This window comes from Engraulis encrasicolus, chromosome 7 (genome assembly GCF_034702125.1).
Source record: "Engraulis encrasicolus isolate BLACKSEA-1 chromosome 7, IST_EnEncr_1.0, whole genome shotgun sequence".
NCBI classification, from domain to species: Eukaryota; Metazoa; Chordata; class Actinopteri; order Clupeiformes; family Engraulidae; genus Engraulis; species Engraulis encrasicolus.
In genome coordinates, this window is record NC_085863.1 from 34,789,301 (window position 1) to 34,816,547 (window position 27,247).

A 27,247-nucleotide genomic window follows, 5' to 3' on the forward strand; every position below is an offset into this window, starting at 1 on the left:
TAACAATGTACTGTATGGGAAATAGTCACATTGGGATAGAGGAAGAGATATGGAGTTAGGGGGTACTCATGGCATGAGAAAAAGGCTCAGGGGGTACCGTACGCAAGGCAGAAAAGGTTGGGAAATACTGATCTAATAGAACAGCCTGGAGCTCTCTCATTTTCTTGACCAAATGACACCAGAGGGCTATTTACATTACATACCACCACCGCCCAAACCCTGAAACACGCACCCCACATTCATTGTTCATCAAAATAAACGGCTATGAAGCAGAACAGCAATAATTTAATAACATTTATTGAGGAAAGTGTAATATTTACAAGTATCCACAGTGTATGCAAGAATATATTTCAAAAATGCAATGGAAAAAGGTAAAAAGTTAAGGGGGGATTTTTACACAACCTAACGAGCATGTCACACTTCCCTACATGTTTTCTTTATCTACGATCGTATGCTTGGTTATCACAAATTGAGGATTAACTGGAAAATATACACTCTATGCTTTTCAGTATCATTAAGACAAACATCTTTGGACAAATCCACAACTCATTATACAAAAAATCACAACAAAAGGATTTAAACACATACCAAATATAAGGGTATCAAATTACATTTATATCCTCATTTCGGTGCCAGTCGAAGTATAAAAGACTGTGCTGGGCAGGAAAACAGTTTTTAAGTGCAGGTTTGATACATCCAAAAGGTGCACTAGTTTGTGTCACATCATTGAGTGTTTCAAGCGACTAGGGGCTGAATAAAATCTTTTCAGGCAGAAAGTCAAAAGACAAGAGGCCCAGGCTCATGGCTTGTGGACACCAAAATGTTGTACTGTATTCTGAGTATAATTCACACTGTAAAAAATGAGATAGTTCCTCAAAGAACATTCCCTTTCCGTTCTGTGTTACTAGGGTAGTTTTGTACTCTGGGGGAACCAACAACAAAGGGTCTCGGAGTCAGAGGAATCAGAAACATTCTAAGAAGAACCTAAAAGTTCTGGGAAGAACCCCAAGGTTCCTTTGAGAACATATTGAGGTTCTTCCACAGTAGCAGACTTAAAGGTTTCCCAGAGGACCTTTGGATTGTTGGGTTCTCCAGGGAACCTTCAATAAAACCTTGGGATTCTTCCAAGAACTAACTGGTCACCTAAGGTTTACTCAACAGAGCACTTTTAGAGGTTACCCCAAAGTGACAAACTGAAGATTCTTTGGGGAACATTCCATCTTTACAGTTCACGTGGCTTTGTAACAGGCTTAAAGTTCACTTCAAGTAAAACAGGATCAGTAATGATTTTTAGACTTCCTCATCTACACAGCAAGAACATCTGGATAATACTGGACTGCAGGATATGATGTAAACACATAAACACACAACAAATAAAAGATGCACAAGGAAATCCAAACACAGTCGAGAGATGAAGGAAATTAAATTGTACAGTAACTGTACAAGCTCGATGGAATAACATACTTTGAGTGGAATGCTGGAATGGCACGAGGCAGACGCAATTATTTTGCGCTCTCAAGACAAAGGTGTCACAACAAGAGGGACAAAGTATTGTAGGGCCATGCAGCCCAGGGACAGGGGGGTCTGAATGCCGTACCACTGAGGGAGAAGCTAGAGCCCGCAGTGAAACACACTTACAGTGCTACCACTTTGAAGGGCCACTGTCTCATTTAAAAAAATGTTTATGATCATAATCTACACTGCCCATTCACAAATGTGATCATTTTCATCAACCTTTACTAGATCCATCAATTTTTGGCATGAGTTTTACAGTTTTTTTTATATAAGAAAAGGCCGGGGATGCGAAGAGGTACACCAACCATTTTGGACTACCCAGTCACTAAGATCACAGATATCTGTGGCTGCAATAACTGCTCTTGTCTGAGGGGCCCAGTTTATCTACATGATTTAACTCTTAAGCTATTTTAACACTTAGCCATTGGCTACGTTTACATGACGTTTTTAATTCCGAATGAATAATTCAGAATTAAATTGTTCCGTCGAGTTTACTTTGATCTTTCATTTAATTGCGAATTGTCAAGTGTTAACATGACGATTTCAAAGTGGAATTAAGCTTTATTCAGAATTAAAATGTGTTAATTAATTCCGAAGTAAATGTCTCATGTAAACGTAGCCAGTGTGACAAGACAGTAGATGTATTATGCTCATTATGTGTTCAGATTAATTCATTCATTTTCTTTTGTTTCAGACAAGTCACGTGTCAGGATAAGGACACAACTTTTTTACATCTGAAACAAACGAAAACTAAAGATGTGACTGAAGAAGTGCTTTTGATTAGCACTTTTTTACATTCTCCTTCAGCAGTTGGGCAAATCTCCAGGGTTTGGGTTAAGAGTCTCCACCTACGTAGTCTAATGTTTTCTCAACGGGGGCGCTACAGCCCCACAGGGGACGTTGGGGAGCCCTAGGGGGGCGTTGAGAAGGATACAATTGAGATGGGGCGGTGCTTAGTTGTCACTGTGGTGCATTAGCACATTTTATTTTTTAATACTAAGGGGAGGCGTTGGTGGGCTTATGATGAGGTCAAGGGGGCGTTGGTGGGCTTATGATGAGGTCAAGGGGGCGTTGGGAGGCTTATGATGATGTCAAGGGGGCGTTTGTTCAATAAAGGTTGAGAACCATTGACTAGTCTAAAGGCTGGTAAAGCAAGCAAGAGCAAGAACCAGGAAATTAAGGGACAGAATTCTCAGAGCCCTTTTTTGTATTTAGAACATTTTGAATGACATGTATGAATTTGTAATTTAATTAATGAAACATTACATAGACGACCCACATCTGTACAAAAAAAACATGTTATTTTGGCTTCAACTATCTTCGAGAAGAAGAGTAGCTGCCAGATAAGTGGATCAAAAAACATGCATTATTGCATCAACATTTAAGTCCACGAATAACCGTTTCAAAACATTTTATATATATAAAAAACACACACAAATGGTTACTGAAACAACGGATTCTTATGTGGCATGGCATCATGAGAAACAGTATTGTTCCAATGTGTTGGATATAGCAGCATGCGTGTGTTACCCTCGAGGGGAGCACGCAAGAAAATGAGCTGGTTCTGTTTTTGCAGATGGATTTCCTCGTCATGGAGCTGTTAAAATATGACATGGGTAGGATGGATGGGTGGATGGTGGTATATACTCAGGCAAAAGGAGACAGGTGAGTGGGGGTCCTCCTTAACGCCCAGTGCATGGCGATGCTTTGAGAGCCTTGGCTCACAGTCTCTATAGGATCTACTATACAGTAACAATAGAAAAGTCACAGTTTCCCATTCTGTTCTCTCATTTGCCTCACTCTCTTTGGGATCTCGCACCCTGCCCAGTTCATCACATTGTGCAAACATCCATCACACACACACGCACTCACACCGCTCATTTCTTTCCTTAGAAAATGTCTCTGTTGGGGTAGTCAAAACTGACGACACACAAACACACACACATACGCAAAAGCGTACGCACACATGCGCAACAACACACACACACACACAAACACACGCACACAAACACAGCTCATTTTCTTTCCTCAAGAAAATGTCTCTGTGAGGGTAGCCAATGACACGCAAACACACACGCATACACATACGCGCACCGACTCTCCCACCCACACACGCACGCACACATACACACTTCCAAGCTCATTTCCTTTTCTCAGAAGACGTCTCCGTTGGGGCTGCCAAAGTCGTCGCGGCGCACCCATATGACCTCGCGGTCGCGTTCCGTGGCGCCCTCCACGGCGCACTGCTTCCTGAGCGTGGTGAGCTTCAGCGGCCCCTGCGACCTCTCGGGCATCCCCTCCCTGGACCCCATTGTGCCCCCGTTGTCCCCCCCCTCCGGCCCCAGGGAGAGCGCCTCCACTGGACACTCCAAGGAGGTACAGGTAGGCTCCGCGCTGGGTCCGCGCACAGACTCGCAGTACTCGTCGTCGTCGCTGAGGATGTCCGTCTCCTTGACTTGGCTGTTGTTGTAGGTGCCCAGGTCAAACTGCTGCTCCACCCAGCGATCGGTGTCCTTGGGGGGTGGCAGCGTCGAGTCGCCATTGTGGTGGGAGTGGGACCTTGCTGAGGAGAGTTCTGGCTGTGACACGGACTCCGGAATGGGCGTGGCTAAGTCCGAGTCGCAGTCGCCGGTGGCGGCGGAGGCGGTGCTTTGGTTTGGTTGGTCGTCGAAGGTGACGTCTCGGTCGATTGTGAAGCGGCTGCGCACGATCTTCCTACGCCCGAGCGTCCGCGTCGGTGCAGAAACTGCAAGGCAAGAGGAGAAACAAAATCATCATCATGCATGTTATCATCATGTTGCATGTTAGAGTGACATGTTTCGTCGTGAACATGTTTTTGTCATGTTTTGTCACATGAATAAAGATGATTGCTCCAATTTGCTAATCAGACCCAAAGGTTGCCGGTTCGACTCCTGACCTGCCAGGTTGGTGGGGGGAGTAACTAACCAGTGCCCTCCCCCATCCTCCTCCATGACCGAGGTACACAGAGCATACTCCCATCCCACCACACTGCTCCCTTGGGGCGCCATTGGGGGCTGCCCCCTTGCTCGGGTGAGGAATAAATGCAATTTCGCTGTGTGCAGTGTGCAGTGTGCAGTGACACTTGTGTGCTGTGGAGTGCTGTGTCACAATGACAATGGGAGTTGGAGTTTCCCAGTTGGGCTTTCACTTTTTTTAAACTTCACAATCAATAAAATATTGTTTATTATAGTTTATATTATTTGTAGTGTACAATTCTTATGACAGGCATTCCCCTGTAGATGACAAAACATGAGAAATCTTCACATTATGTAGCATAAATGAACAAACACAAAACATCTACATTCAATGATTTCGAAAGCTTAATTTGTCCCAGCGTCGAGCAAGATGCAACAAAACAAAAACAATGAACAAACATGAAAACTCGAGTCTGGCCCTGCCGTTGCCTAACGGTAGGACACTAGGTTACTACGCCGTCGACCCGAGTTCGATTCCAGCCCGGGTCATTTGCCGATCACTCCCTGTCTCTCTCTACCCACTCATTTCCTGTCTCTCCTCCATTGTGTCCTGTCAAAAAATAAAGACACAAAAGCCCTAAAAAATATATTTAAAAAGAAAACTCGAGTCAATGGAGCTGGTTCTCACCTGCTCGGTTCATGGTGGGCCGGGCTCCCTTGAGGGCACAGAGGCGTTTGCCTCCGAAGGGGATGTACTGCTGGCTGGGGGGCAGGCTCTCCGTCTTCATCAGCTGACGCCGCTGCTTGTCCCGCAGGATGGAGTGCAGAGTCTTCATGAAGTCCTTCTTGCTGTCGGGAGAGCTGCGGGACAAATATTATATTATGTTATATTACACTTAGCTGAAGTTTTTTATTCAAAGCAAATCTCAGTTATTTACTGTAGGTTATTGCATTACACTTAGCTGAAGTTTTTTATTCAAAGCAAATCTCAGTTATTTACTGTAGGTTATTGCATTACACTTAGCTGACATTTTAATCAAAAGCAATTATCAGTTATTAAGATACATTACATTACATTACATGATACTTAGCTGACGCTTTTATCCAAAGCAACAAGGGTATAGGGTACAGTTACAGTAGGTGACTTGCTCAAGGGCAACTTCAGCCATGGAACGAGGTGTAGGGGAGACCGGGGCTAGTAGGCACAGGGGCAAGTTGGCACACCCTCATTTTCTGGGCCATTACAGGTCCAATCTTCAAAATTCCAACTCTAACATGATGCCCATCTTGAATAGAGATAATCCAACTAATTCAGAGTGATCAAGATTATAAAATCTTACAGTGAGTGAAACTTCTCTTTTTTGTGATGTCCAAACTAAGAATCGGCACCTTCCACTAAATTAGTTCTAGAAAGCTAATAGTAAGGAATAGAAACATATAAATATTCTGTGTGATAGACAGGGGATCTAGGTATACTTTGATATTAAAACTGGAATTATGTAATGTCAGGTGTTAACAGGAGAACATGATTTCAGTCAAGAGTGCTGTCCTGTTGTGTAGGGGGCAAGTTGGCACACCATTGACTTTCTATGGCCATAAGAATGTATTGGATGTATTGTGGAAAATTCTTATTCTACTACTATTTACCAATAATATGAGTATGATTGCAAAATATACAGTATAATTAATGTAAATATGCTACTGTCTAGGCCTACATGCCTAAATATAAGTTATAGTCAATATTGTAGCTGCAATTGTAGCCACAATGGAGTGCATTCGTAGTGATTATGTTTCACTCCTTCATAAAGCAGTCAATGTTGTTTTATTTTACTAAACAGTAACTCATGATATTTTAAATATTCAGTATTCAGTAACTATTGAGCAGTTTTCATGTTCATTGACATAATTTAATACAATTTAAATGTGTGCCAACAAGCCCCAACTACATGTGCCAAGTTGCCCCGGGTTGGGGCAATTTGGCACAAATTCACAACAATTCTTTAATCTCATATAGATGGAAACAATGAATTATCAACCAAAGATGCATGTGTCTAATATTTAGCTGAGATGTAACCCTTTTAGAATATCTTAGTTGGGGAGTTTTAAAGCAATGTATGCCAAAGATATGACAATCGAACTGAAAAGTGTGCCAAGTAGCCCCGGTCTCCCCTACCCGCAACCCTCTGATCTTAAGACCACCTCCCTAACCATTAGGACACAGCTTCCCCAGCCATGGTACAGTATATGGTATTATTCACAGTCCCTGGAGTGGTGTGTGTTAGTTCTCAAAGTAATGTACTGTAGTAAAATAACTGCTATACTGGGTAAAAACACGCTTGACTGATACCGGGAAGCAAAGGAGATCTGAAACTTGTTGGGCAGCATAGCAGGCTAGTAGTTGCAATGGAGACATGCAGTTTCATAATAACGCACGGAGTCTGAGAGAAATCTCAACAAAAAAAATTGGAATGATGATGTCAGGGTTTCTATGCATGTTCCACAATGGTAGTCATTGTTTGTACAGTATAGGACCTTGTTTGTCAAATGCCACTCAAGCAACAGGATTAAAACGTCATTGACCATTTAGTTCTATACAGTAAGAGCTGTATATGGCATATGCAGTACGCAGTTGTATTGCTCATGATCCCCTAGAAGACCATGCCCCAGTAGTGGGGTAGGGGGGTGGGGGGCGCGGGGGCATTAGCCTGATTATCATCGACTTTCAAATCTCTTCGAGACTTGGTCTAACCAAGAGCATAACAATTAACATTTCTCAAATGGCATTTTCCAAAGGGCCTCCCTTGGTTTGCTAATGATTGTTTGCTTCCCAACAGGCCTGGCTAGGGGGGCATAGTGGCCAGGAACCACGGGTCTCATTACAAGGGGGGGCCCTGCCAATGGCTTTGGATCGTCAATCATCTCGCTTGGGCGCCTTATACAATATTTCGTGGGCCCCAACCCTATGAAGGCGCACGCATAGACAAGCTATTTTGAACAGCAAACTTGGTATTAAGTCTTACTTGTCGTGTGTGACTCTGTCACTGAAGATTAATGTGCAGTGTTGAAATTGTAAATGTCTTTATTGCCTGTACTTTTTGGTATGAGGGGGGGCTTTGACACATCTCCCTCCCCCCCTGTCACAATACAAGTGCTCCGCCCTTGCCATGTCCCATTACAAAGGCTAGGATCTCAGAAAGGGCTGAACAACAAAAAATGTGAATCAGGGTAGTGTGAGCAATACAACTGCATGTTGAAATGGGAAGGAAATCTCCTTTAAGCGGCTTACCTGCAGCACAGGTGAAACGTCCTCTCTGGTCGGCCCTCCGACTCTGACCGAACGTGGACAATCTCACACATGGATGTGCCATCAGAATCTAAGAGGGAAAAAATCCAGTAAACGTCAACTTACGACTCAGCACACATGTCGTTCCCAATTGCACCAAATTGTTTCAGTAGGTCTAACACAGGTCCTTGGGCCAAATCTGGCACACAGTCTCATCTTGTTTGGCCCGTGACCTCATTTCAAATGTATTTCACACATGAACCCTTAATAATATATATAGTAACATGACTTGAACGCGAAATTTGATGTGTCATAGTAATGTAAGTGGACAGAGGTCAACGTAACATCAATGCAACATGAGAGTCTGTACTGTACACCATGTGTGTCTTCCTCACTCTGCTTTAGTTGTTAACAGCTGTAAGTCATCTCTGTTGATCTACGTTTCTAGAGAAGTTGTTCAAGGAGGGAGAGCTCCCAGAGTGCCTTGTTAAACTCTGGGACAGTACTATAAAGAGGAGGAGAAAAGAAGGAGGAAGAGGAGGAGGAGAAGAAGAAGGAGGAAGAGGAAGAGGAGGAGGAGAAGGAGAAGGAGGAGGAGGCTGGATGGCTTCCAGGTTCCGCGGGACTTTGGGAACATTTCAATCCTCAGTGTACTGTACTGTTGTGGGCCTCTGGGGTGAAGAGATGAACCTCAAAACAGGATTACCCTACGAGACCTAGCCATGGCATTTGACCTCGCTGGGAGACGATAATCCCCCCCTGAGTTCCTTCCAGCCAGCGTGTGAACAGGATGGGAAAGGGGAGATTGTCCGTATGAGCGAATGAGAGAGAGAGAGAGAGAGAGAGAGAGAGAGAGAGAGAGAGAGAGAGAGAGAGAGAGAGAGAGAGAGAGAGAGAGAGAGAGAGAGAGCATGCGAGCGAGCGAGCATGTGTGTGAGAGAGTGCGAGAGAGAGAGAGAGATAGATAGATTTTTCCAGGCTTGACCCAAGTGGAATGTTCAGATGGAGTGAAGGACAAGGCGACGCTTTAAAGAACACTGATGGAGTTAAAGTGAGGACAAGGCTCCAAGCTCAGAGCACCAACCTCGGGGCACATCATGCAAGGACAGTGTCAAATAACACGACGTTACACCATCTTCAGGGAGAGTGTTGCCTAAAATCTAGCAGAACGATTCTAGAAACTGGATTATTTTCCAAAAATAGTGGCATCCCACCTTCAATGCATTTGAAAATGAAAATATATTACGTGTGGGTGTCGGGGAACAGTGTGCGAAGACACCTGTCTATATAAATGGGTGTGCGTGCCCATGGGGTAGGGCAAAACACCCCCAAAATACTTTCAATGCTTACGAAAATAAGAGGACAATGAGAGGAACTTACTGGCGACGTTCCTGAGCTGCAGGTCATCAGTGGGGACCATGTGTCTGAAGCGGATGGGGTCTCTGTCGTCAATGGTGGACGCCCTGTGCGAAGTCCCCTGAGATGGACACAACATGGATGCTTTAATATGGAGCTAACGCTGCAGCATTTAACAAAGTTAAATGTGCTGCATGCACAATGCACATCCCAACTCACACCTAACATGGTGGCTAACTAAGTTAGCAACTTGGTTGCAATGCAATTTCCCATTAAAAACCTAGGGATTTGCTAACTGGTTAGCAATGATGCTTTCGAGAAATGGGGTCCAGAACAGTACTTGTGCCCGTTTTCGCATCCGTTACATTCGGAGCCATTCTGGTTCCTGAACACTCAGACTTGCGGCGAACACGCCAGTCGGATTGGGATTAGAACGGGCAACGGGCACCGGCACTGTTCTCTGTCGGCCTGAACGCACCTACTGAGGCCAGGTGCAGTACAAAAATGTATTGACTATATATTGATTTGCACAATAAAACAAGGTCATCTTGCAGTGATGCCTGATTGTGTGGCCTGATGAACTATGGGTGATGGTGCTAGTGATGTGGGCTATAATTATGTCCTCAATTGTAAGTCGCTTTGGTTATAACGCCCGCCAACCAGCCAAATACAGGTGAAAATTCAGTTTGGCTGGTAGAAAAGACCAACTTACTAGGCACTTTGACCCATTAGTGAGGGTGTTTGGCTACTAGGATTTACATTTTATAGTCATTTTGGCTGGTTAATTTAGAGCCCTAATGTGTGACATCATGTCCAAGTGCCCGAGAGCACATCTCACAAGTCAGAAGTACAAAGTACAAGCTCCATTCATATGCACCACATGAGCCTGAAAGATCTAACAAGGTTCTTTTCATCTGTGAGAGCTTCACAGTGTGGTGTGCAGTACACTTACTATTTTCCTCTTGTGCTTGGAGCTGTCTTTGTACACAAACACCAGAGCCGTCCTGAACACTGTGGGGAAAATGAAACGGAACAAAAGAAAAAGACAGAAGAGAGAGTGTGTGACTGTGAGAAAACATGAAAAAATATTCAAAACAACACTATGCCAAAACTTTAAAAGGCTTTTTGGCAGAGTGTACAACATAGCAAATATAGCTGAAGTCAGTTTCAGTTTGAGTTTGAGGTCACAGTGTTGAGAGAATCAGATAAGAGGCACTTGAGCGTAGTAAAGAGTGAATACAATCAGAGAGAGTCATTGAGAGTAAATAGAATGGAGGCCAAAATTCTATTTCATTGTTGAAGCCAAGTTGGAGCCAAGGTTGGACCCAAAAAGACCAAAAAATGGCCAAATCCCATTCATTCCTATGAGAGACATAAAACCCTGTATCTCCCTTAAATGCCACTCCAGGGGGATCATTTTTCGCTCAACTAGTAGGTCCCCTTGCTCTCCAACTTACCAGGGTGGTGATTTTCTGTGGTGATGTTTTATTTTAGAGAGATATTAAAAGTTAAAATTGACCAATGAGCATCAGAACATGGTTTGATTGACCGTTAGAAGTCTTGTTGTTGTCCAATCAGCACCTGCGTTTGTCGTTGCTAAGGTGGAATGTGAGTTGGAATGTTCCCAAATCTGGCTTCAAAGCGTTGAATGGCAAATAGCGTTGATTTGGCGTCCATTCTATTTACTGTCAATGGAGAGAGTAGAGAGAGAGAGGTTCCATTGGCCCATTGTTTCCTGGTTCTATTATGGCCCCCCTTAGGCAGACCTAAGGACTGTTCTATTCATTGTAGGAGCATTATGACACTGCCCTTTAGGCAGACCGGAACCTGGTCGCGTTAGGTGCCCATAGAAACCTATTATGTTGGCATATCTCTATACTTAAAGAATCTCTGATACAATATTAAAGCCTTAAGAGCCTGAGCCTATGCTCTTGCCTTCGTTATGCTACTGCACCCTGTCAGAGGGTGATGGTGGCAGTGGCAGTGGCGGTGATGGTGATGGTGGGCAGTTTGCTGAGTGGTTGGTACTCTGGTGGTCTAAGTCGCTTGCTGGGAAACGGGCTGTGAATAAGACATGCTATTCTGGGAAAGGAATGAAACGCCTGTGTGTGTGTGTGTGTTTCTGTGTGTGTGTGTGTGTGTGTGTGTGTGTGTGTGTGTGTGTGTGTGTGTGTGTGTGTGTGTGTGTGTGTGTGTGTGTGTGTGTGAATGTGTGTGTGTGTGTGTGTGTGTGTGTGTGTGTGTGTGTGTGTGTGTGTGTGTGTGTGTGTGTGTGTGTGTGCGCAGGCCCGCCGACAGGGGAAGACAACTGGGTATGTTGTCCCGTGCCCAGAAAGACAGGGGGCCCCAGAATTGGGTCCCCATTACACTGCATGTATTGGGTAGGGATCCCTTTCAGATGACAGTCCTGGGCCCAGCAAAAGCTGTCAGCGGCTGTGTGTGTGTGTGTGTGTGTGTGTGTGTGTGTGTGTGTGTGTGTGTGTGTGTGTGTGTGTGTGTGTGTGTGTGTGTGTGTGTTCGTGATGGGAATGTGTGTGAGTGTGTGCCAGAGTGAGTGAGTGAGGGTGCACTAATTTTATCAAACATACCAAAGGCTGCCAGCTCAGGCTCCTTCTTCCCCTTCAGGAGAGAAGGCGGCGGGTTGATCCAGGAGACAGGAGCGTGGAGTAGCAGGTCACCCATTGACAGATCGGCAACCTGAGGGTGGCAACACAGTGCTCATTGACTGCTCATATCGTTTGGAAGGAATAGAAGTGTACTCTATTGGCCAAGAGCAAATTTACAACAGATTGATTCAGTAGTCGTTCACAAAATGTCTGGCCATATTTTCCAGAGTTTTTAAATTACTGTTTTATCTAGGGTATGCACTGAGTGAGGAGGCGATCCACATGTGGCCTCCAGCCACATTTGAAAGTCCAGGTACAAAAGTAGTAACGAGTGAGAGAGAGAGAGAGTGGTCTGCAACACTGGTCGTGTACTCCAAAAAACATATTTTATTACTTTTGTTTCAAGTCAGCACTTTGATCCTCATGTCTGATGTTCGTCAGGCCTATGTGTGCCAGAACTTTGTGCAGACCGCTCCCTCACACTCATTTTCAAATTAATCCAGACAGCCAGATATGAAATCAGCACCCTCTTTAGCACGCTAAGCCCCCCACATTTGGGCTTGCATGCCCAAGGGTTGCACCCAGGGTTCGAATCCGGCTTGGGTCATTTCCCATCCCTACCCCATCTCTCTCTCCACATTTGTTTCCTGTCGCTCTTCACTCCTATCTGAAATAAAGGCAAAAAAGCCCATACAAATATCTTTCCAAAAAAATAAAAAGAAACCAGCCTCCTCACCTCTTTCTTTTCACCACTTTGCTCGTTGATCAGCTGGTCGAACACAGCACCGTACTCCTCGTGGATCTTCTGCATCTCATTGATGTGGCTGGCAACCTTGTTCATGGCCTTCATGGCAACTGTTAAAGTGAAAAAGCAAAGGAGAGAGAAAAAAACAAACAAACAAACACAAGTCAAAATACACGAGCAGTCAGTTCAGCTGGCATACAGCCTGGGTCTCCCAGTTGTAGCAAACAAGCCCCATCACTGCAACATCAAAGGGTGAGAATCATACAAACCGCAAGAAAAAGCCCATCCTCAACTCTGGTAATGGCATTACCCCACCCAGTCAACAGATGGCGCCACTACTTTACCAGCCAGGTGGTAGTGTAGAGCAGTGTTTTTCAACCAGCAAAACCAGAGAGAGATATCATCTGGTGTGCCGTGAAAAATTATAGAATGACTCCACATTGTTATTAATACAAGCAATAGGATTTTACTTTCAGTTAACATTTACAACTGGCAGTGTGGCTTATCATTTTGTCCTCAAAATATGTGTACCTTGGCTCAAAACAGGTTTAAAAACCACTGATGTAGAGCTTCTTACTGTCTGGGTCTGTGAGGAAGTGGAGCTCCCTTAGCAGTAGCAGGTACTTGAGTGAGCACGCAAGCACACAGACACACACGCAGACCATCCAACTTGTAGTGCTCTTCACTGTTTGTCTGAGTGAGTGGCGCTTTCTCAGTAGTGGGTACTTGAGCACACACATAGAAACTTACCGTCGAGGTAATAGTGTGCCTCGCTTTTGGGGTCTGTTAGTCAGTGGAGCTTCCTCTATAGTAGCAGGTACTTGAACGCGCGCGCCCACGCACGCACGCACGCACGCACGCACGCACACACACACACACACACACACTCACAAACGCATGCACGCACACACATCATCCAGCTACCAGTGCTCCTTTCTGTCGCGTCTGTGAATGACTGAGTATACAGGGTAGCTCCCTCAGTAACGGGTCGTTGCACTTGCACAGGCACACACACACTTACCATCGAGGTGGTAGTGCTCCTCGCTGTCGGGGTCTGTGAGGGAGTGGAGCTCTCTCAGCAGCAGGGGGTACTTGAGCACCCTCTGGATGGGCTTGATCAGGTATGACTCCAGCGTGAAGGAGTGCTGTTGCCGGGGGTTACGCTCGTCCAGGAAGGCCTTGAAGTCAGGGTCCGTCTTGGCTGCACGACAATACCCAAGGAGAGCGAGAGACATTGGCATAGAATTTATTAGTCACATGTTTCACTGCTGGAGATTTGGTCATGTACTGCGAATACACATTTCTGGGTTTATTATGTGCCTTTCCAGAAACATTTCTTAATTCATTTGTATATAATACTAATCTATCAAAATTGTATATTTTTTATTTTATTTATGTAATTTAAATATTTACATGTATTATCAAGTACATGAATTGAAACCAAACCAACAATGGGGTTCCCTAAAAACACAGAAGTGCAGGTCTTCAGAAATGGAGTTAGGGGGTTTTGCATCTGAACTCTTCAAATATACATGCAGTACAGATAATAGGTCTGTGAGAGATGGGCTTTATTATTTCAACAATTTACGACAAGATTTTAGTAAATACTGCTAATGCAGCACCCCTTGGGTTGATGCGGTAAGTGCACAGAATACATGACATACAGGTATTACTTCACCATTATAATGGTGTGGCCGTGAAACGCTAGGGACACATAGACGTGAATTCGGCCAAGCAAAGCGAACTTCGCCATTCATTCCTATGAGGTAGGCGAAGGTAAGTGAACAGAAGCGAAGCCAAGCAAAATAATTCAAACAAGTTTAATGTTATGCAAATGAGGAGCGAATTTCGCCGGTGCCGGCCAATCAAATCAACAACACAACTGTTTCAGACCATTTGATTCGCCGTGGCGAGCTGATGACAGTTGAGCTGTCAGAATGGAACACTGAATTTCGCCTCTCTTCGCCTCGCTCGTTTCGCCTGCTATGTGTCCCTAGCGTAACCCACATCATGGAAATGCTGACAGTGTTGGAGCAGAGGAGGGTAGTTAAGGGATCTGACATGTCAGCAGTCCTTAGATACAGGGCAATGGAGCTGCACGTCTTTTAGAGGGACAATGCCACACCAATGAATGCCAGTTTATGGTCATTGCACATCAATTCTATTCCAAGTATGTCGTGGCCCCTCTGGCTCAAGATACATCCCCTACCATCTACAGTACATTCACCCTCTCTTGCCTGTCTCTCTTATAGCTCAAGTCAAAACTAAGCATTCAACCGATACACATGGCTTGAAAACTCATGGCCTAGGGGTGAGAGTCTACAGTAAAAGCACGAGATTCAGAAACCCCAAGAGACGAAGACACTCTCCAGTGAGCACGCTTCACTTGATGCAAACAATCTCTCCCTAAGCAATGGCATTGCAGATGGTTGGCAAAGCTCTCTAGTGTTAAGAACAGAGAGAGCCTGGGTACACAGTGGTTTTATTGTGGGAATGATGGGATTGAAGGAGTAGGTTAAAGCCCACACACATCAAAAAAAACATCTGGTCTGGGAGCAGGACAACCAAATGAAAAGATAAAACTTTAAAAAACCATGTGTAAAGATTGGCTTAACTAATTGGCTCCCCTTCAATCAGGATTGTTCTGCTCTCACTTTTTATTTGGCGTAACGTTACGTTGCGTTAAGTTTTATCTTGGAATCATGGGTTTACCTTTGGCAATGACCTTGGGGACTTTGGTGTGGCTGGCACAAAATGCACTGTAGATCTTAAAGCGGTCGGCATAGTACAGGAACGATCCACCCAAGGAGAACAGGACTTTCTGTAAATGGCAAACAGAAGTGGAAAGAGGAAGTGTCATTGACATACAGTAAAGCACATTGACATTTTATGAAATGGTCAGTCAAAGGTCAGACTTCAGTACAACACATCAATACAATAATGCCATTCGAATTTCGTTTAAAGGGTTAAGAAACATCAGGAGCTTGGTAATGACCAGGATAAAACCCTAAATACTAGATGTTATGCTATCAGAACTTCATGTAAAGGATTAAGTCATGGTAATGATCAGATAAAACCCTGCTGTGTCCCAGGTTTAGAATCAAAAGAAATGGTGGGTGCTAACCACCGATTAATATTAAGCTAGGATGGACATAAAACAAACTCTTAAAATGGGTTAAGATATTTAATTTACAGTTAATAAATCCATACAGATGCATAAAATCATCATAAACCACGGTTCTGATTGCCTGAGGAAGATCCCATGAGATAGCTGAAACATTGCCTTTTGCAAGGTAATAAAATATTCTTAGAGCATAGTGTGCAGACCACATCCTTGTAGGAAGATGATGTGCCCACCAAGGGAGGAGCGGGAGGGAAGGTTATGGGCACCTATGATTTTCGATACTCTGCACACAACCCTTTTCAACCTTGTCTTGTCCCTTGTAGAGGTGTTATCATATCAGACAAGGATAGAAGATGTGGGGATTGCTGTTTCCCAATGTCAAGTGTTCTAGCCTAACTAGGACGTGAAACGCCCAATGATTGGATACTCTGCAAAGTTCACCAAAGAGTATCCAATCACTGGGCGTTCCACGTCCTAGCAAGGATAGAACACTTGACATTGGGAAACAGTGAGAAGGTGATCCCATAGGAGAACTGAAACATTGCCTTTTGTTGAGTAATAAAATACAGTATTCATGCAGAGTGTGCTGACCACATCCTCGTAGGCAGATGATGCGCCCACCTTGAAGTGGTCCACTTTCTCCAGCTTCTCCAGATCTGGCACCAGCCGCGTCCCGTCCTCAAGGGTCTTCAGGAACTCCACCTGGAACTCCAGCATCTCCATCACGTTCCCAAACAGGACGTCCAACTGGACCACCACACACAGACAGGGAGGGATCCAGGGAGAATTGATTAGGGGGAAAAAACACAAGTCAAGTCTGATCTGGCATATCCATGAAGTTAAAAATGGGTACAGGTCATGACCAAATTGTGAGGGGGCAAAAGGTGATTTGCACACCTAAGAGCTCTCATGTTTGATATCATTATTTTTATTTTCTTCTTTTTTTGGGGGGGAGGGTTATACCTTTATTTTTAATAGGACAGTTTGACAGAGATGGTGACAGGAAACGAGTGGGAGAGGGAGATGGGGGTGGATCGGGAAATGACGGAATCAAACCTGTGTCCCCGGCGTGACAGTGCAGTGCCCTACCATTTGAGCGATGGCAGGGCCATATCATTATTTTCAATCATATTTCGGGCCCTTATGGACCTATAACAGACTACTCCCAAAACGTCACTAATAGGAATATTTTTGGCAAGGGAAAAAACAAGCGTTTTCTTTTTTTTTTAGTGCCGTATCGGTGTAAATCCTTAGTATAGTAATCCTTAATATCCGTCGTATAATCCTTGGTGTTCTTTGGTGTGGGGATTCCAGATTATAAAGTAAAACAGATTGGAGGCACTCATTTTTTTTTTTTTAAGAATTTTTCTTTTGTCTTTTTCGACTTTATTTGATAGGACAGTGTGAGAGGTGGACAGGAAGCGAATTGGGAGAGAGACTGGAAGGGGTTGGCAAAGGACCCGGGCTGGGAATCGAACCCGGGTCAGCCGCATGGCAGGCAAGTGCCCCACCGGTTGGCCACAGCAGGGCCTGATGAGGTACTCATTTTGAAATGCCCTGAAGAAGGCCTCGCAAGCTGAAACGTTAAACGTGCATTTTTGTAGACAAGAGACTTGTCTCTTATTATTGCATCAATCTTCAGTGCCTCTGACATGTCAGTTTTACTTTTTAAGAACTGGATAGAGGTTGTATTTCAGTGGAAGGTTGTAAGGTGTGGGTGTTAATTTCACATTCATGTCTCAGTGCTAGGCCATTTAATGTAGATCCACCTCACATGCCTCAAGAAACCAACAGATTATAATGGAGACACCCCCTTAATAACAATTCATAAATCCTTTTTTAAAATACAAACATGAGAATGGAATACCACTCCGATATTCACAAATGTTCCTGTTAGTCATACTACATGTATTAACAAGATAACCAAATGGAAAAGGTTTTTGACACTGGTTAAAATGGTAGTCATTAAGCGGTTTACTTACCTCATCCTGAGTGAGAAAGCTTTCCTTCTGAAGTGGTGTAAGGTATTTCTCAATCAGCAACTTTAAATCCTGCCAATAGAAAGCAGTAGTATTTAGTGAGTGTGTGTGTGTGTGTGTGTGTGTGTGTGTGTGTGTGTGTGTGTGTGTGTGTGTGTGTGTGTGTGTGTGTGTGTGTGTGCATGCACATGTGCCAGGTGTCAAAAGTAAAAGTAAAAAAAAGAATGTTTCCTACCAACACAAGTAACTTATCCGAGTAACCAGTAGACCCGTGTACCTGTCTTACGATCAGCTAACTCTGCACTGGTTTGATCAAGTTTGCTAGGTTTTCAGTGTTTTTCAGTAACAACACAGTCTATCTATCTCATTAGGTACAATGGAGTAAATGGTGTAACAGCTATGTAATGCCATGTGCTAGTGTTGTAATTACACCACAAATTTACTTTTACTTTTGACACCTCTGGCGTGTGCGCGCCCATGTGTGTACGTGCCATCTCCTTCATCCTTCCTATCTCATGGACAAGTTCATAATACTCCTGACCACAATTGCCTTCTTGCTTGTTTTTTTTCAATGGTAACCTAATGACCAAAATTTCGAATCTTCTCTAATTTATCACCAAACGTACGTATACGTTATGCATTTTCTAACATTGTGACAGATCCACACACCAATGTGTACCCATTTAACTGGGGTACACTTATAACCCAGATGTTAACACCCAGAAGATAAAACACTGTATAGTCTGGGTTCACTTATGCCAGCTGATACCCAGGACGGCCTTGCCTCACCTTGACGTAGGTACGTTCGGTCTCCACCAGCTCGCAGATGACGTGGCGCAGCTTGACGGCGTCAGGCTGGCGCAGGGCGGCAGGGGTGGTGGGCACGGGCGAGACGGGGCTGGGGGCGCAGGAGGAAGAGGAGGAGGAGGAAGACGAGGCAGGGTGCTCAGCGGGGTTCATGTCATGGAGGCTGCGGCAGAACGCAGCTACCTGCTCCGTACTCTGCATGATGGCAACAGGGAGAGAGAGAGAGAGAGAGAGAGAGAGAGAGAGAGAGAGAGAGAGAGAGAGAGAGAGAGAGAGATGGAAAGAGGGAAAGAGGGAAAGAGGTTCAGGTAAATTGTCATTTACTGTCAGAATGATAAACCTTCCTTATACACCTTCTATGGCTAAGTGCCAGAGGCGCTGACATAATTCACATTTTAAGTGGTCGGTCTTTGTACAGCCGGATCACACCGCACTCTCGATTAAAAGGTGCCAAACATAAACAAAAACTGTGTAAAATTGAAAGAAAAATGTCTGCACACTTAAATCCCCTTTGTGTTCTTTTTAATAGGCCAAGCTTTCGGTCTACTGACCTTCCTCAGGGCTCAGTTACAAATGGAACATACAAGCACATATATCAATTAAGACTCATTAGGTGTTCAGTGACACCTGCACTGGTTGTAGTCCAAATGTAGTGGGAGTTGTAGTTTTTCTCTTCTTCCTGGTTGTCATGCTTCCTCTACCTAAGGTAGCCAGGCATACATATTACATCAATACACCAAACAGAGTTACCCTCCACCAAAATAATATATTTACATGTCAGTCCACATTCATACAGACAGTATAAGTTCTAGAAAACTGCAAAGACATCAGTAAAAACAACTTCATAAATTGCAATTTCAAGACTTTAAGAGTTATGCCTCCAATCATAAGTGGTCGGTCTTTAACATCATTCCAAGAGTTCCATTGATGCCACCTGCACCTGCCTGGTGGAAATGTACCAACTTCCTGCTATGCTCTGGTGGGTTAGGGACAAGACCTGCAGTGTGCCTCATCACCAGCCAGGGCTGGCCTGGGGGGAGAAATAGGGCCCGGGCACTTTTGGCTTAAAGGGGCCCCTCAAAATTAGCGGAGCAGAACTGACTCACCGGTGGGCCCCGCACCCTCATGGGCCCCTATTTTCAGAAATGTAATTAAAAAAAAAATGTTTTATTTATTTATTTACATTTCTGAAAATAGGGGCCCACGAGGGTGCAGGGTCCACCCAGAAATGCCCGGTATGCCAGATGGCCAGTCCGGCCCTGTCAACCAGCCTGGTCTCGTGCTGACTCAACAAGAAAGGCAGGCCAAGAATGCAGTGGAACAGGTTGTCCTACCGATCCAATCACCACATGAAATACCCAAATTTTTCCATTTCTATACGACTGGTATTGTAATGGCTTGATACGACCCTGGGCATTTTCTGGGAAAAACAATGCACAGTAAAATGTACTGATGGTCGACACGCAAAGACTGAAGCTAAAGAGAGATGCTGGACATACTAAATGGAGGACACTGAAACATCCGGAGAGATAAAAACTGCATAAATGGATTACGTAATCTGTCAAAATCAGTTGACGCACATGTATATCCCATGTGTACACATGTACGAACACGCACACACACACGCACACAGACACACACAAGTACTCCTAATAGCGGAAAGTTCACAATGAAATTCAAATCTATCACCCCTACTTAACACTTATGGTACTTTGATGTCATGTTTTTCCAGGACTTGAGTGTCCTCCTTAAAGTAAACAATTTTCATTTCATTGCCTTTGGAGCGACATTTGCACTTTGCTCATTTATCTATTTTTAGACATACTTGACTAAACAGCAAAAGGTTACACAACATTTTCCATCACAAGTACTTAGCCTTACTTTGCCAAGCAATAAAATCTGGCCAAGTCTTAAAAATCGTGCCAATATTTTGGTGGGAAAAAAGTAGAAAGATACACAAACAAAGTTACATAACAATGAAGTGCAAGTTAACGTCAGCAAAGTCGGTGGGATCAAGTCACACACATTCCATAGAATACCGATGAAGTTCTAATTCTATGACACACTTGACCAATCGGTTTTCTTCCTCCAGCCTCCAATCACATAACACTGGACAGCTAGCATAGGTAAACAAACCAGTGTTCACATTGTTTTAAACATGTACATTTCATTACCCTCAAAATAGGCCAAAGCAGGCCAAACAAAACCCTGAACCCCTCCTTTCCCATCCCACCCCAGACACACAGTCACACAACCAGTCACACACTCAAATCTGTCTCTCACACATCCACACATACAGTACACACACAAAACACTGATACACACATACAGCTGTTACACGATCAACAAGATTAATCACGGGCACACCAGGCTGGAACTGATGCAGAGGGACATAATGTAGGGGGTGTGTGTGATGGGGGCACAGATGGAGCAGTGCACACAGACACAGACACAGACACACAGACACAAAGATGGGCTGACTGACAGAGTCACTAGTCACAGCCGGTCAGACCCAGCCCTGATGAGCCTGGACAGGTGGAAAGGAGAGGAGAGGAGTGGAAGTCCAGGTGCCTTTGTCTACCAGCTGATTAACACACATTAACGTAAAGTGATATTCCATACAAACACACCTCGTCCTTCAAGTTTGTGAAGACTATTCTGAGACTCATCTGCACTGACTTGGTTATTGCTCCTTCCCTGATGAGCCTGGACAGGCAGAGTGGTGAGGACACAAAACATCAACACAAAAGGGTCATCAAGAGTACTTTACCGGTGCCTGCACCTAATCTTGAACTCGCCAGCGTGTTCACATCGCAATTCTGAGTGTGCGGGAACCGGAAAATATTAGTTTTTTTTCCCTGTGAGCCGTGACAACGTGGACGTCAGCGAGTTCCTCCAGGTAACCAATGGTCACAGATACGGAAAAGTTCAGAGATTGGTATGAACGTGGGAGGTTGACAGGTAAGCACTTATGAAACTAGAACAGGAGCAGGCACCGGCACAGGCACTATTCTGCTTGGCCCGAAAACAGAAAAAGTGATCTGGCATGCAAACACACCCACCTCCAACCTCCAACCAAATCAGAGGAATCATGAAAGGAGCAAAATAATAAAGCTTTTTGTTTTGGCTTACACACCCACTCATGGTCATTGTATCTTTTGCTCTTTTGGAAACATGCCTAAAATGTACAATACATATATGATCTCCCTCTCCCTCCATCCTACATTCTCTCTCTCTGGCTCTCTCTCTCTCTATCTCACACACACACACACACACACACACATGCACACACGCACACACACATGCACACACTCACACACGCACACACGATAGCGAGGTGCTCACCAGTTGCAGCATGTCATAGATGGACTCGGAGGAGCGCTTGTTGTGCTTGCCTCTCCTGAGCACAGACATGGTGGCAGTCTCTCCTCCTCTGATGTACACCGCAAGCACCCGTCGACACAGAACTTTCCAGAAGGTCAAAGAGGTCACGCGACTCACGACTGCTCCGGAGCCTGAGCTGATGACGTCGGCCTAACCCTTTGTTATCAGGACCGTCTAGGTCGGGCCGAATGGCGTGAGAGAGACAAGATGGAGAAAAATAATCTCACGGGTGTCTTGTCCGCAACATACGAATGAGCCACAGACAGAGGAAAAAAGGGCAAAACGTGAGACGTCTCACCCAAGACCAGGCAGCGCAGACCACTCTATCAGCTGAGCAACGCCCCTCTCCATGTCAAAGACGCCTTCCACTCCCATCCTGTTTGCTCCTCTGCTCTCTTTCCTTGCCCTTGCTCCTTACTCCCTTCTTGTTCTTCCTCACCTCGTCTCTCTTCAATCTCTCTCTCTTTTTTCCCTCCGTTTGCTTTTCTGCCCTCTTCCCTTTTTCCTTACTAACCTCTCCTAACCCTCAACCACCCTATTTTCTCCTCAATCCACCTTCCCCCCTCCCTCTCTGTGTGTCTCTTCTGCCCTGTTCTCTTGCCCTTCAACTTCCTCCCCTCTGCTAGTCCTCCCTTCTCTCTCCTCAATCTCTCTTCTCTCTCTTCATCACTCTCTCCCTCTCCTTCTCTGTGTGTTTGCCCTTCTGCCCTCTTCCCTTGGCCTTTTTCCTCCCCTCTTCCTAGGCTCTCTCTTTCTCTCACACTGGTCTCTTCTCTCTGTCCTCCTCTCTCTGTCCCTCACCCTGATCCCTTCTCTATCTCTTCCTCTCCCTGTCCTCTTCTTTCTCTGCCCTCCTCTTTCTCTGTCCTCCTCTCTCCCGGTGTGTATTTGTGGGGATGGTTGTGAGCCTCTGAGCTGCCCAGCGGATCAGCAGCACATGGTGAATAGCAATAACAATAACATAACGGCGGCATCTGTGGCAGGGACATTGTGGGAGGAGCGCGCTGGGGGAACTGAGGCTTTCCATGGTTACGTATAACGCCCAACACACGCATGCACACATACTACACACACAGACGCACGCACATGCACGCACACACACAGACACAGACACAGAAAAGACTCTCTAACACACACACACGAACACACATTTCCTGTGCTGCACTGCTGAAACTAATAGATTCAAAATATCATCAGTACTGTGTTGGTGCTGACTGCCAGGCAGTGCTCGAGTAGAAAAATTGATGTGCAGAACATCCATTGGGACAGCATGGGTAAATAACATATTCAGCCATTTCCAGACACTAAAAGGAGTCTCTACCGCTATGAGCTGATGCTTTCTCTTCTTAGTTTACACATACAAGTCAAGCTGCAGAGTAAACACAAGGGGTTCTTAGCGTAATCAAATTTGAAGCTTAATATCTCAAATGCCAAAGACAGACAGTGATGCCAGATGTGTATCTCAATAACCAACTGGGACAGCATGGCAAATGCCAAAGACGGCAATGTCAGACTCGTAACAAGTAAGTAAAAAGACCACATCCCACAGCCAGTCAGGTAGAACACCATATTTCACAGTAGTGGCAACATTAAGACCAAAAGAAAAACAGGCTTCTAATATCCTGTTGCATGTTAACTAGCACATGAAGAAAGACGGAAACCAAAAAGTGTACAACAACTTCCACGAATACAAACATAACAATACACATCGTTATGAACATGTGAGAAAATTAGGATATTTCAACAGACCCACGTCATATCTAAACTACAGTAGCTCTTCCATCATTGTAAATGCCAGTACAAAGCACATTCGTAAAGCCCAATGACTTATGCAATACACAGCAGGGATTACAAGTGGACCGCAGTAGCGATGGATGTACGTACATCAATAACCAGAAACAACTTAAACATGCAATGCTTACAAATCTCAATTTCTATCAAATAGGGCATTACTAGAATGACTATAGCATGCAGACAAGTACAAAGCACAGTAAAGCCATTCCAGTGACATGTAAAGGGATCGTACCTCCATCCTTACAGCGCAGAGCGAAAACACAATGTGCACCGCTCCTTCCACCCCCAGCCTGGGATTTGGTGGAAAGGGCAGACGAGTTACAACCTGCCCTTCTAAGCCCGCATCAACACTGGAATCTTACAATCTGACAGTGAGGGACGCACACACACACACACACCCGCTCTCTCCCACACAAACACACACATACACACACACACACACCTCACACCCACACACATACACGCCTGAGCTGTCACATTTCAGGGGTGTTACTGGAAATGCAGAGATCTCCACCCCTGTTGACACAATCCTTACAGTTGGCATATCTAGTAGAAGATGCAGCATATGCCACTCTTACTAACAATAAAAAAAATATAACTAAAGCTTTGAGGATTACCATCACATACTGTACAAGTATATTACTCTACTAGTCTATATTAGATTAGAACTATGGACAATTTTTGAGTTCTCACTATGATTAACACTCGTCAGGCAGTGTAGCACTGGTTCCATGGGAGCTGTAGAATGTTTCAGTAAAATTCCAGAACTTCTGATAAAAACAATCTTCTCCTCATTTTACTCTCCTCATGTAGACTGTACAACATCCCAAGAGTAAGCATCATAGCATTTATAGCCTAGTATGGGCAACAGATTTCCAATGCCCATCACTAGAAGTTTTTTTTAAAAAACGGTACATAACATTGGAGGGGGTTATCAACAGAGGCCGATGGAAAACAACGAAAGGGAGTAAAGGCAATGTTGTTTAAAAGCCACGACCACCAGACATCAGTCTCTAGAGACCTGCCCAGCTTTGGGACAGATACCGGTACAGTTCCCCTGATGTCACATCTGAGCTGCCTGGAAGCAGGGTGCATATCTGAACATGCCATGTGGTAGGGGTGTGTCCTAAACAGCTATAGAACGTATTGTTCTTTATCACGTCCTGATAAGAGGCTAGGTTGACATGCAGAAAAGATATCCAAACATAACATCCTATGTAACTGATAGTATCCATTCAATAAAGACACATGTTTTCATATAATCTCTGACTGATGGAGTGTGTAAAATGGTAAAAAAAAGACTTTCATACGAATTAATTAGGCAAATAAATAAATTAATTAACCAACAATTAATCTGTGCATTCTGTGCAAAACACCTACGTACACACGTGTGTAAAGCACCATGTAATCTGGTTGAATTGAATCTACGGTCACTAAAAATGCATTGCACTGTAAGCTATTACGTCTTCCAAATGAGGTCTTTACACAGTGTCTATCATGGACTAAGAGATGACTGACAGTTGAGAAGTACATGCCAAGATGTCTGCGTGGCACTGTGAGTTGAGGAATGGAACAAATGTCATTACAGCTTTTCACCACCGTTATACATGAAGTGGAGGCATTAGGACTTACGTAACCTAATATGATGTGGTAGCGCTGGTGTGTGTGTGTCTGTGTGTGTATGTGTGTGTGCGTGTGTGTCCACAATAATCAAATAACTGACACAGACTAAAGGGCAGGTCTTGGCAATGAATGCTCATACTGTACTGTACATACAATTAGGAACTTGATTCTGTGCTGCAGCAGGAGACTGGACTATACTGGTTTTCTTGCGCTGGGAGTACAACACTGACACATACCGTACCTGCCTAAAGAAGTCTTGAACATGATGCAGCATGTTCTCCTCTCTCATTCTTTCCATCATTGTTTTGACCTTGTAAGGAAGCCCATACTAATGACAAAGCCCTAGGCACACATAGAGGGCTGTACCTGTAGCACGCTAAAGATAGGCATCTTTACAATCACTGCATATTATGACATGGACTTCTATTAAATCACTTAATGTATTTTAATGGGGATTTTCACCTTTATTTAAACAGGACAGTGAAGAGGGGTACAGTAAACGATCAGGAGAGAGACAGGGGAGGACCAGGAAATCACCCCGGGTCAGGAATTGAACCCGTGTCGCCGACATAACAGTGCAGTGCCTTACCGTTTGAGCCATGGAGGGGCCAATCACAGTCAAATCTTAAAGCGTAGTATGTGATTCTGTCCCTATTGATCAAATGTGACCGTGAACTAGGCTGCTCACTGAACTTTAGGAGATAACATGATCTGTATAGGCTTGTGTAACAACTGAAAAGGCTATGCACAACTATGAAACAGGTAAGTGAGAATAAGTCCCTGGCCAAATCAATTCATGGGTACCAAACACCCTCTAGTGGCAAAGTCTTGACATAGCAATGATGGAAGAAACCCTGCACTGTACTGTATACGTATGCACATACACACTCTCACATAAACACACACGACACTTTCAAAAACACAAATTACGAGAGATCACACAGGAAGAGAGATGATAAAGCAGCACCATGAAAATAACGTACGACAAACTATGAATGAAAAGAACGAGAAAACGTAAGCAACTGGTGGTAGTTTTTTGGCCGCGCACACGCATACGCATACGCACACGCACACACACTTTATACAACTGGGAGAGAAATATATAGAGCAACGCGAAAGAGACCCCTAGCCATAAATCACAGCAGCCTGAATCACAGCTACCGTACTGTAACCTGACAAGCTTTACGCACCCTAAAACCCCCCATTATTTTAGTTCACCCATCAAGGACACATTACAGTCTGGAGGTCTGAGTCTAGACTAGAGGGGCAGTCTCGGAGTGGAGAGACAGAAGGGGGTGAAGAGGAGACAAGGGGATGGAGAGAGGAGGGGAGGGGAGGGCAGAGGGAGGTCGGTGAAAAGAGGAGAGGAATGGAGAGCAGAGGAGAGGAGAAGAAAGGGGAGGCAAGTGGTGGAAGAGTGGAGAGGAGGACGAGAGGGGAAGACAAGAGAGGAAAGAAGAAGGAAACGGAGGACAAAAGGGGAGGAGAGGACAGAAAAAAGAGGATATAGGGAGTTGTGAGAAGAGAAGATAGGAGTGGATGGCGAGAGGTTAAAGAGGAGAGAGAAAGAGAAGAGAATAGGAGGAGAGGAAGATGGGGGGAGATTGGGGAGAGTAATGTCAATGGGGAGGCGAAGAGAGGGAAGAAAAGAAGAGAGAAGGAAGACGAGAGGGGAAAAGAAGAGAAGAGAAGGAAGAGAGAGGTGAAAAGAGGAGAGGAGGAGGACAAGAGAGGGGAAAAGAAGAGAGGAGAGAGAGGACAAGAGGGGAAAAGAAGAGAGGAGAGGGAGGTGGGGGGACAGAATAGGGGACGAGAGGGGAAGAGAGGGAGTTGGGGGAGAGAGGCGAGGAGAGGACAAGAGAACAAGAGGATAGATTGGAGAGTCGGGCTGTTATTAACAGTGACAAAAACAATAGAGTCCCTGCAGTCACTTTGTCTTGTTTTTTTTTGTGGTGCGATTATTTATTTATTTTTTGCTTGCTTCTCGTCTCGTCTCATCTCCTCTCCTCTCCTCTCCTCTCCTCTCTCCCGCGGCACTTCAGGCAAGTAATTTATCAGCACTAAACGATCTGCATCGACGCACATAATCGGGCGA

General features: G+C 44.6%; 1 protein-coding gene across 2 annotated transcripts in view; it reads right to left on the reverse strand.

Annotated features, from left to right (window-relative positions):
* Positions 1 to 281: 281 nt before the first annotated feature.
* tiam1a (TIAM Rac1 associated GEF 1a) overlaps positions 282 to 27,247 on the reverse strand; it is an 80,917-nt gene continuing 53,951 nt past the window's right edge. For both annotated transcript variants that reach the window (XM_063203308.1, XM_063203307.1), the window contains 12 exons: positions 18,334 to 18,546; positions 17,548 to 17,616; positions 16,187 to 16,312; positions 15,154 to 15,262; positions 13,463 to 13,642; positions 12,433 to 12,551; positions 11,679 to 11,787; positions 10,043 to 10,101; positions 9,115 to 9,211; positions 7,738 to 7,825; positions 5,140 to 5,312; positions 282 to 4,261 (listed from right to left, as the gene is read on the reverse strand). In XM_063203308.1, the coding sequence (XP_063059378.1) occupies positions 3,669 to 4,261; positions 5,140 to 5,312; positions 7,738 to 7,825; positions 9,115 to 9,211; positions 10,043 to 10,101; positions 11,679 to 11,787; positions 12,433 to 12,551; positions 13,463 to 13,642; positions 15,154 to 15,262; positions 16,187 to 16,312; positions 17,548 to 17,616; positions 18,334 to 18,546 (1,935 nt within the window). In that variant the 3' untranslated portion in view covers positions 282 to 3,668. The remainder of the gene's footprint in view (positions 4,262 to 5,139; positions 5,313 to 7,737; positions 7,826 to 9,114; positions 9,212 to 10,042; positions 10,102 to 11,678; positions 11,788 to 12,432; positions 12,552 to 13,462; positions 13,643 to 15,153; positions 15,263 to 16,186; positions 16,313 to 17,547; positions 17,617 to 18,333; positions 18,547 to 27,247) is intronic.